The 12050-nt window shown below is 41.3% G+C and overlaps 1 protein-coding gene across 2 annotated transcripts in view; it reads right to left on the bottom strand.

The window, feature by feature from the left end:
• The window catches only part of RAB6A (RAB6A, member RAS oncogene family), a 66636-nt gene extending 57556 nt beyond the window's left edge, over positions 1-9080 (bottom strand). For both annotated transcript variants that reach the window (XM_079930589.1, XM_079930590.1), the window contains exon 1: positions 8519-9080. In XM_079930589.1, coding sequence (XP_079786715.1) covers positions 8519-8588 — 70 coding nt within the window. In that variant the 5' untranslated portion in view covers positions 8589-9080. The remainder of the gene's footprint in view (positions 1-8518) is intronic.
• Positions 9081-12050: the final 2970 nt, after the last annotated feature.

Raw genomic sequence — 12050 nt, forward strand, 5'->3', positions numbered from 1 at the left:
TGGTGGTGCAGTGGTTAAGAATCCGCCTGCCAATGCAGGGGACACGGGTTTGAGCCCTGGTCCAGGAAGATCCCACGTGCCATGGAGCAACTAAGCCCCTGCGCCACAACTCCTGAGCCTGAGCTCTAGAGCCTGCAAGCTACAACTACTGAAGCCTGCGTGCTACAACTACTGAAGCCCATGCGCCTAGAGCCCGTGCTCTGCAACAAGAGAAGCCACCACAATGAGAAACTTGCGCAACGCAACGAAGAGTAGCCCCCGCTCCCCGCAACTAGAGAAAGCCTGCGTGCAGCAATGAAGACCCAAAGCAGCCAAAAATTAAAATTAATTTTTAAAAAAAAAGAAATGTGACTGGCAAAAAGACTTAAAAGAGCTAACATCAGAGACTTCTTCCCCCAAAAAGAACTCAGCCAGACTGTCCTACAGAGAAGCCCAATAAACCCACAAAAGAGCTTAAAATCAAATTTTTAGTGCTCAACTCTTAAACAAAAGGAGACAGTCAAGAATACTAGTTCTTTGAGGACCACATCAAACAAGAAATAGAGAAACTAGAATAAACATAAGTGAAAAGCAATTTACAAAAAACTGAGTATTGAAAAGAAAGCCATATATCTCTTTAATATCCTCAAAATGACAAGAGATACAGCAGAAATTATCACAATGTTGAAAATCAACTATACTTCAATTAAAAAAAATTTTAACAAGAGAAGATACTAGAATCAAAAAGATGTCATAGACAGAAACAATCAGAAAACAAAGAGCTCTTTGAAATTAAAACGATAGCAGAAATAAAACGTAATAGGGTAAAAGAAAGTTGAGAAAATTTTTTAAGAATTAAAACAGAAACAAATAAATGAAAAAGGGGCAAGATAAGATACAACTAGAGGATCAATCCAGGAGGTCTAATAAGAATTCCAGAGAGAACTGAAAATGAAGAGGTGAATATCATACTAGTTAAGTCAAGAAAATTTCCTGAAAATAAACAACTTAAGTTTCCAGTTTGAAAATATTTATACCTATTACTCAGCACATAAAATGAAAATAAACACATCATTATGAAAGATCAAAATACCAAGAGTCATAAATGGCAATACTAGACTCTACAAGGCAATATATGTCATCAAATTTCTGAAGGAAGAATATATCCAACCCAAATCTCTAAACTCCACCAAACTTCAGTGTAAAGGTTGTACAAACACATTTTCAGACATACAAGGTCTCAAAAAACTTCCTCCCATGTTCCCTTTATTAGGAAGCTACTTACTGGTGGATACATTCAACGTAATGAGTAAAACAAAGAAGAAAAAAGTAATCTGAGAAACAAGGGATCCATCCAACACAAGAGAGAAGGAAACCCTCAAAATGAAAGTAAAGGAGATCACACATTGACAGTTGTACATCAATTCTGGAGGGTAACTATTATACAATAGTTACCCTCAAGGTCAGAAGGTTCTGGGAGAGATGTCCCAGGCAAACCTGATGCATTCAAATAACTGAGATCTACACTACTGGTAAAGAGTTTGGGGATAATTAAGAAAAAAGCAATTCAAATAGTGACACAAAGGAAAACAAAAAAAATATATGAAATATAGTACAATAAATCAGTATACTACACAGCTCAGCTGTGAATACCATTACCTAATAACAATAATGTGAAGATTAAATACTGATCTAACCAAAATGTATAATATCTACATTTAGAGAATGGGGAAAACAAGACTGCTAGGTTAGTACTGCATATCAGAAATGAAAAGAATTTAGAAAGGTTAAATAAACTGTCCAAGATCACACTGTAAACACGGGCTTCAAGATTAGAACCAAAGTATAACTGTCTCTAGAGCTGTCTTTATCAGTATATATTGCCTCCCTAAGAAGAAAAAACTTAACTACAATAGTAAGGGAACAGATTTGAGAATTTCAGAACAGGGAAGTTTAATACTAAAAATTACAAAACATGTTCTCCTGGAGATCTCTTAGAATGAAGTAATTTAAGAGTGGTCCAGGGCTTCCCTGGTGGTGCAGCGGTTGAGAGTCCGCCTGCCAATGCAGGGGACACGGGTTCGTGCCCCGGTCTGGGAAGATCCCACATGCCGCAGAGCGGCCGGGCCCGTGAGCTATGGCCGCTGAGCCTGCGCGTCCTGGAGCCTGTGCTCCGCAATGGGAGAGGCCACACAACAGTGAGAGGCCCACGTATCGCAAAAAACAAACAAACAAACAAACAAAAAAGAGTGGTCCAGTTTAACTGTCACAGACAAGAACAGCCTAAGGAGCTCTAACAACTAAATCAAATGTAGTATCCTAGATGGGATCCTGGAACAGAAAAAAGACATTAGGAAAAAAACTAAAGAAATCGAAATAAAATATGGACTTTGGTTAATAATAATGTATCAATATTGGTACATTAGTTGTGAAAAATGTACACATGAGCTGTTAATTACAGAGGAAACTGGTGTAGAGTATACAGGAATTCCGTATTATCTCTGCAATTTTTCTGTGTATCTAAAACTATTCTAAATGAAAAAAATTGTATTTAGAAACAAAACAACAGAATGGGAAAGTGCTCTAAGTACTAATGTGAAAACATCTCTAGGAATTATTGTTAAGCGAAAAAAAGCAAGATGCAGAATAAAATCTGATACCTCGTATGTAAGGAAGAATAAAAATTGTATTCATATTTGCTTGTGTCTGCATAAAGAAATCCCAGAATATACATAATGGTATATATATATAATTACTAATAGAGGAGGGGGTGGGGAATGAGGTCACAGGAACAGGGGTAGCAGTAAGTTTTCTGAAAGTATATCTTTTTACATAATTTTGATTTGTGAACTATGTGATTGTGTTAACTGTTAAAAATAAAGTTAGAGGGGAAAAATAGCAATCCAGTTTAAAGCCCTAAGAGAAATGGATTGGGTGACTTCTTCAAGTCTCCTCCAACTTTGGAATGCTCTAATTCAAGAATTTCAACTAGAAGATCCTTAAACTTTTAGTCAGTCATATTTATAATGTATCAATACCTTCCCTGAAACTCCATGCTCCCCTGTCACTTCTCTGTATCTTTTAACTGTACTTTTCAAAGCAGCTGCACTCATTGCACTATATTGTATTAGGTATTATATGTTTCTTCCATGATGAAATGTATATTTCTTAAGAGTAGGCTCTATCAAACTATTGATAATTGACAGAGTAGGAGTTTTCAGTAGACATGTGCCAGGCACTCTTCTAAATGCTTTACATTTATTAACTAATTTAATCTTCACAATAGCGCTATATGATAGGTCCTATTATTTATTTTATAGATAAGGAAGTTAAAGCATAAAGAAGTCAATAATCTGCCCAAGGTCAGTGAGCAGGGCTAAAATATAAAACCCAGACTCTGTGCTCGTAATCACTAGCTGTACTGATTAGTTTTAAGACTTCAAAACAAGATATGGAATAAACTCCTTTTGACTGTTCTAAATGCAATATGGCAACTTCCCTGGTGGTCCAGTGGTTAAGAATCCACCTTCCAATGCCGGGGACGTGGGTTCGAACCCCGGTTGGGGAACTAAGATCCCAGAGGCAACTAAGCCCATGCACCACAATGAAGAGCCCAAGCACCGCAACTAACCCAACGCAGCCAAAAATAATAAATGTTAAAAAAATAAATAAATGCAATATGAAGCTACAAGATACAAATGGCTTAATATCATCTAGAAACTAGCAGATCTCAAAATGCAGCCCACCAACTCCCAGGATCCCCAGGACCCTTTGGCTGGGCCACTACTCTCCTGAGGGTCAAAACCACTTTCATAATATCAAGATGTTATTTGGCTTTTTTCACTTTTGTTCTCTCATGAATGTATAGTGGAGTTTCCAGAGCCTATGTGATGTGTGATATTACAAGAGACTGAATGCAGAAGCAGCTGTGAGAAGCAGATGACTTTTAATACATCAGACATTACAGAGATTTGCAAATATGTAAAACAATGCCACTCCCTCACTAAATTATTGTTTGAAAAATAGTTCTCTTTCACTAAAATTATGTCAACATGTAATGGATTTAACACTACTCTTTTTAAATGAATTAAATATTAAACAATTTTCTCAGTTAACTTTTAACACAGTAAATAGTGACATAAACCACATAAACAGCTCTTTAGAAGCCTCAATAATTTGTAAGAGCATCTTGAGAGGCTCTTGAGAAGAAAAAGTTTAAGATCACTGATCTAGCCAATCTAAACTGTTCAGTGTTCCTAGTCTCTGACATTAAGACACTTTTTCCCAACACAGCACGTTATAATTCAAAAGAACTGATGTAAAAAAGGTAATAAAAAGTGAAAAAATAAGTAGTACCAGGCCAGGTATGTGTTTCTTTTTGAAATAACATTTCCTAATTTGTACTCATAACATTTGTTTGTAAGTATTACCTTCTACTCTAAACCATTCCTAAAATTGCCTCTGTATTTCAAGACAATAGCCAAAGGTGGTAACAAAAGAGGTTGCTCAAAGAAACTTCAGGTTCAAGCTGTGTATTTCAACATTTCTTTATTAAAGCATGTATACTACTAAAATATAAAGAAACTGTTAAGAATTTACACGAAGATTACCAAGACTGATATCATTAATTCAATATGAGGCTTCATATACTGAAACACTTCATCTTCATTATAGAATACAGAACCTTATTTTTTTTGGCTGTGTCATGCAGCATGCAGGATCTTATTTCCCCGACCAGGGATCAAACCGGTACCCACTGCAGTGGAACCGTGGAGTCATAACCACTGGACCGCCAGGGAGGTCCCAGAACCTTGTTTTTGAAAAGCTAAATAAAAAAGTCTACCTAACTTCAAATCTGTTCCATGAACATGTCTTTAATAATCATTTGACATACTTTTAGGTGTTATACTAATAGCAAATAATTTAACAATAACTTTAACAAAACTAATTTTGTTCAACTCAAAAACAAAAGTATAAAATTCTGGTCAGTTGTTTTTTTGGTTTTTTTTAGTTACACCGTAAAGGTTATATATAAATTATTGTAATCCCTGCTCTGGAGCATCTGGAGTATCCCTATATACAATCAAATAATGTAAGTATAAAATGTTATTGTTGGGAATTCCCCGGCAGTCCAGTGGTTAGTACTCAGCGCTTTCACTGCCGGGGCCCAGGTTCAATCCCTAGTGGGGGAACTAAGATCCCACAAGCTGCATGTGGGGCCAATAAAGAGAGTTATTGTTAAACTATTGCAATGTGCAAGGAAAAATGTGTAGGAAATGTGCAAGGAAAAAATGTGCAAGGAAAAAATGTAGACTTCACCGTATGTGCAAGGAAATGTGCAAGGAAAAAATGTAGACTTCACCGTAACAAAGATGACTACTAGCTTTGGTTACTATTAGATTCAACCATCATTCATTCTGAGTATCCACTACAAGCCTGGCACTATTCTAGGCACTGGGGATACAATGAACAAAAAAATTAATAATTTTTAATCTTCATGGGACCTGCATTCTGCTGTGGGAAACAGACAAACATAAACACAAGTAAGAAATAGAAATGTGGTCAATGCCATTAAGGAAACAAACAAGGCTTTGCCACAGATTAGTCTTTGAAAGCTGAATTGTAGAATTCTAAAACCTAAAAATAAAAAATTCATTAAGAGTTAAATCAAGATGACATGGACTGGGCTTCCCTGGTGGCACAGTGGTTAAGAATCCGCCTGCCAATGCAGGGTACACGGGTTCAGGCCCTGGTCCGGGAAGATCCCACATGCCAAAGGGCAACAAAGCCCATGCGCCACAACTACTGAGCCTGTGCTCTACAGCCCATGAGCCACAACTACTGAAGCCCGTGTACCTAGAGCCGGTGCTCCGCATCAAGAGAAGACACTGCAATGAGAAAGCCTGCGCACCGCAATGAAGAGTAGCCCCTGCTCGCCACAACTAGAGAAAGCCCGCGTAGCAACAAAGACCCAACTCAGCCAAAAATCAATAAATTAATTTAAAAAAGAAAAAAAGATGACATTGACTCTACAGACCTTTGCTAATGCATAAGAAAACTACAGACACTGCCTGTGAAAACAGAGATCCGTCTTTCCAAAGCTACTGGATGGTATTACTTAGCAATGTAGTAGCCTCAAAAGATAATTTAGCTCACAGTTCCACAGAGTTAAAAAGCATGTAAACACAATACTAAAAAAAACTGAGGAGCCTAAGGAGACAGGACAAACAAATGTAGTGTGGTATCCTGAATTGAATGCTGAAACAGAAAAAGATAAAAATTACGAAAATCTGGGTAAACTATAGACTTTAGTTAATAATGTATCAATATTGTTTCATTAATGGTAACAAATGTACCTTACTAATATGTTAATAATATGGGATATTGGGTGGGGCTATATGGGAAACCTCTGCATGATCTTCTTAATTTTTCTGTAAATCTAAAACTGTTCTAAAAAATCAAGTCTACTTAAAAAAAAAATCTAAGATGGCTTCAGGAATTATGGTGGAAGGAAGGGGAGTTAGTAAAGACTTGAAGAAACTAAGAAATGAGAAGCCATAAAACTCTGCAATGTGAATTAGAATATAAATACCCAAGAAATTCAAAGGAAACCTGCAGATACTTAAATTATGATTTCTATTCATACTAAAAACTTTCTAGGACAGAGATTAATGGATTTTTCATGCAAACTAAATAGCTCTGCATGACAATGTAAGGCAGGCATTAACATCCCTGAGTGCACAATAAGTACTTTAGATCCTATTTATCAATAATGACCAATAGGCTGTATTTTATGTATGTCACTGTCCTGAAACTGTCATAAAATACCTGGACAGGGATCAATCTCATAGGTCTTACTAAGTCACTTGAAGAAATAAGTTTATATCTGTATAGCAAAAAAAAGCAAAGAGGAGACTTGGTAAGAGGGCAGGGAGAAAAGATTATGTATGAAAGGAGAAAAACAATTTATCAGGTCTAACTGGAAGCAATTTTGCAACTATTATTAACCTACTTTAATGCCACACAAATTAGTATAAATAGTTAAGAGCAGTAATAAGAGCTCTGAATTTATATCAGTTATTTTCCTTCCAATCAAAAGAAATAAATGTCTTCTATAGCCTAACCTAAAACACCTATCATGTAACTCAATGTCTGATGACTCGGGAGGAACTAATCTCTCAATGTCTCAATTTTAAAGATAGGAAAAGTGTGAGAAAAATAATGGAGGATGATAATCTCTAAACTACAGAGTGTGAAGTTTGCATAATACAGCATAAAATTGGAATTACCACAAGAAGTAATTTTTAGAGACAACCATCAGAAAATTAGAAGCTTATACCTAACACAAAGTACAATGACAGCAGCAGCCTGACCAAGTATATGAGATAATAATTTCACTCATCAGATACTATGGAATATTAACCATAAAAGAATCATTTAGCCAAAATGGTATTACATATTCGAATCGAATTTAGATAACTGGATGATCAATCTATCCCTTCTCTACTCTGTTACTCCCTATCCGCAAAGGAAACCCTACAAAACAAAGATGTTCGTTATTCTAAAGCCTTCTCTCCCTAAGGAATCCTGAATATATAATTGGAAAATACTCAAGAAGAAATGGAATTAACATTTCTCCAGTAATTCCTGTTTGCACCGCCGTGAGGAGAATCAGACACTGCGCTTCGTGTTGAAGCAGAAAAAGGAGAGGTGAGATGTGAAAAATTCCAAGTAAAACGATCATGACATAGCATCTGGCAGAGATTGGAAAAGCATGAACACAGCCAAAAGAATCGCCAGGGATGAAAGTCAAGAGAAGAAAACGAGGTTTTCCAACAGGCCACAGCCTAACCCAAGGGGCAAAAACCGCTACTGCCGCCGCCACTCCCTCACTCCCCAACCATTCCATCAAGTCGCCTCCAATTCAGATATGTATCTTCTATAACCCAGACCCATTCCCCACCTAGGTGAAAACAATCCAAGAATTTCCTAGGACTCCCCCCCCCCCCCCCCGCCTTCCATAAGATCCGCGCTTCTCGGGGCCAAGCCTCTGGGGAAAACAACGCCCAGCTCCCACCCTCCCGGCGCAAGGTTGAAGAGGGCCGGTTCCCCGGAGTGGGGCTTCCCAGGTGGGCCTCATCGAGCTGAGCAACTGGGATCAGAGCAAGGAACAAGGGTGGGGCTCAAGGAAGGGAGCTGGCGTCGGTGAGACGACAGAGACCGGAGGAAGAAAGGGATGGACAGGAGGCTGGGGCTGGGCGGGGTGAGGAGTGGGGAGGGCAGATCCACGGGAGAGGGCCGGGCGGCGGGGAAAGGAGCGGGCGGAGTGGGGGGCGGAAGGGTCAGAATCCGATCGACGGATCATGGCGAAGAGGAATGCGTGGCTAACAGGGGTCAGCAAACAGGCTCAAGGGCTAGGGGGTGGAAGGAAGCGCGACCGCGAGGCCCGCAGGGAGCCTCCGCGGACGGAAGGGCCGCACTGGGGGCGGTGCGGGGAAGCCACTGCCAGCTGCCAGGAGTGGGGGAGCCGCGCACTCACCGCTCTGCTCCCCCAGGAACACCAGCTTGAATTTCCTCAGCGGATTCCCGAAGTCTCCGCCCGCGGACATGATGGAGCCGGAGGAGCTGCCGCCGCCTCAGCCCAGAGACCTCCCAGACCGACGCCGCTCCAACCGGTTCACGGGGAGGATAGAGGAAGGGTCGGCGCCGAGCTCTCTCGGCCCCTGCAGGGCCCGGCAGCGGAGCAAGGCTGGAGAACAAGGCTCCTCTCACAGACAGGCAGCCGTCGCCGCCGCCTCTACTCGGAGTCGCCTAGCACCGAGCGAGGCCCGCAGCTGGGAAAGGAAGGAGGGCGGTGTCGGAAGCAGCCAGGGGTGTGCTCGGGGGTCCCGAGGCTAGAGCTGTTCCCCTCTCAGCACCCGGCACCGAGACTGAGGCGAGGGTGGCGGAGCCGGAGCCGCAGACGTGTCTGGGACCTCTCACACGTAGCGTTCCAGCTCCACAGCTGCAGCCACCGCAGCCCAACCTGCTGAGTGCGCGAGCCTGTGGCGCGGCGCGGCGCGGGGCGAGCCCGGGCGCGAGCCTGCCGCCCAGCCAGCCACGGCGTGCGTGCGTGCGTGCGTGCGTGCGAGCGCGTGCGCGCCACAGCCAGCGCCTTCCTGGTTTAGCCTGCTTTCCCGGCTCCGCCCAGGCAGAGGAGACGTGGGGAGGTTACGTTTCCCTTCGCGTCGGGAGAAGCCGGGAGATGGTGGGGTGGAGCCTGGGGGAGCTGACGGGGTAGAATAAGGAGCACTGATGTCACTTACGGGCTGAGCCAATCGGAAGAGGTTAAGGGCGGGCAGAGCTGTCGAGTGAGGTGGCAGCGCCAGAGCGCGCTCGCTGCCCTCCTGCGGTGGAAAGCGTCTCACCGTGGCGGCCATGCGAAGTGTGACTCGTCGCAACCTGAGGGGAGGGGAGGGCATTGGGGCGGAGACGGGGCCAGAATGGAGGCGGAATTGACCCCAAGTGTGGGTGAAGTCGGAAGGCCCTAAGGTGTACAGAAGGTTCCTCTTTCCTGAGCCCTCAGCTCTGCCTCACAGTCCTCAGATACGCCCTTCACCTCTGCACCCACCTTCTCCATCTTTTTTCTTATAATTCCTCAGACGATACCCTACTAGGTACTGTTGCTCCCAGGAGTTTCGTAACAGAAGCAGGGCCTCCACATTTTTGTAGACAAGAAAGCTAAAAGTCACAGGAAGGAAATGATTTACAAAATTCGCAGAGCCATAAACTGGAACCCAGGTTTTGTCTTTTCCCCCAATTGAACCTCCACAACCTCCTCGTTGATAAACCCATCCACTTCCCTAGCTTGACCTGCTTTGGTCTTCTCTTACCAACATTTGTTCCTCAGATATGGACAGTTCTAAGTGACCCCCACCTTCTACTGTGATAGAAAAGGAGTTAGACGTCAGGTAAACTAAACCCTTCATTTCACAGGTGGTGAAACTGAGGCCCAGGTAGGAAAATGGGGTTGCAAAAAGGTCACACAACAAATTAGAGGTAGAGCATGGCCCTGATGTGGGGAAGTGGACATTGAAAGATCACCTGGGGACTTCCCTGGTGGTGTAGTGGTTAAGAATCTGCCTGCCAATGCAGGGGACATGGGTTCGAGCCCTGGTCTGGGAAGATCCCACATGCCGCGGAGCAACTAAGCCCATGTGCCACAACTACTGAGCCTGTGCTCTAGAGCCTGTGAGCCACAACTACTGAAGCCCATGTGCCATAACTACTGAAGCCTGCGCACCTGGAGCCCGTGCTCCACAACAAAGAGAAGCCACCAAAATGAGAAGCCCGCGCACTGCAACGAAGAGTATCCCCTGCTCGCCACAATTAGAGAAAGCCTACGTGCAGCAACGAAGACCCAATGCAGCCAAAAATAAATATATTAAAAAATAAAATAAAAAGATCACCTTTCTACAGATGTAGAAAACAAACATGGTTTATGGGAGGGGAGGATTAAATTGTTAGATTGGGATTGGTATATACAGACTACTATATATAAAATAGATAACTAATAAGAACCTATTGTATAGCACAGGGAACTGTACTCAATACTCTGTAATGACCTATATGAGAAAAGAATCTAAAAAAGTGGATATATGTATATGTATAACTGATTCACTTTGCTGTACAGCAGAAACTAACACAACATTGTAACTCAACTATACTCCAATAAAAACTAATTTTAAAAAAAAGATCACCCATTCCCTCTAAAGCAGGGCTTCTGAATCTGCTGTGGGGGAGCCTCCCTTAAATCAGACATCTGCAGCATGTGTATCTTTCTGTGGAGAGAATCCATAGCTTTCATCAGATTTTCAACCCAGTTCATGACCCAAAAATGAAGGTTAATGTCACACTCAAGAGGAGCTCAGGAATACATGACAACTAGGAGTAATGTGGATATAACTAACCTAACTAAACTGGTAAGGTTAAAGGTGAATGGGATCCTGGAACAGAAAAAGGACATTAGGCAAAAACTAAGGAAATCTGAATAAATATGGACTTCAGTTAATTACAATGTATCAATATTGGTACATTAATTGTAACAAATGTATCATACTAATGTAAGATATTAATAAAGGAAACTGGGGATGGGGAGAAGTATATGTGGACTTTCTGTACTGCCTGCTCAATTTTTCTGTAAATCTAAAACTTTAAAAAAATAAGATCTATTAATAAAAGGTAAATAAAGGTTAAGAATTATCAAATTAGAGAATTTGTAATCCACACCTTACCATACTTCAGCCACAACTCACCATACGATAGGACAGCATTGGAAAAAGTAATCCTTGGCCTTGAAAAGGACGCTTTTAAAAATTGGTATCAAAAATAGTTCCAAGTTAATAATAAAAAGTAAGTCCTTAAAATTGTGTATAGAGCCTTACCATTCACAAAACACACTTAAGTACATTTTCTCATTATTTGAGGGTTATTGTTTACTTAGCTGTAGAAATGGCAGGATCAAACAAGTGCCTTCTCAAACCCAAGGATGAATTGCTGAATGAACTAGAATAAATTAAGGGGAGGAAAAGAGATTCTTAAATATTCATTTATTCTGGCCTATCAAGACAACAGCTATACCCCCAAATCTACTTCTCTATTAAAATTTACTAACTTCTAGTTCCCCTCAGCTAAGCAGCAGAAAGATTTTAGATCATGCATCTAAAATGAAACAGTAGAAACCTGAGTTGTGACATGGATGTTTGATTTTTTCTTTTTTAATACTTGATTTTAAAAGTAGCTTGTCAGGTCTGATAAGGCTCGCCCCACCAGTAACCCAAAACCCTAGTACACACAAAGAGCAGCCAATACCAAGGCAATATTTAAGAAGAAAAGCTCTGCAAACAAAAATGAGTGGCTATTTTTTCTTTCTGATGGGTACCAGGTTTTCATTATGTTTCCTGAAATAGCCTTTAAAGTAACATCTGAGGATTGGAACTATAATTACTTTGTACTTCCTCCAGAACTTTATGAACCAATTCTTCCCTGCTGCTTTGGTCTCTGTAATCACCTAGGTAGGTGAGGCTATTCCT

The sequence above is a fragment of the Stenella coeruleoalba genome (assembly GCF_951394435.1).
Source record: "Stenella coeruleoalba genome assembly, chromosome: 8".
Taxonomy (NCBI): Eukaryota; Metazoa; Chordata; class Mammalia; order Artiodactyla; family Delphinidae; genus Stenella; species Stenella coeruleoalba.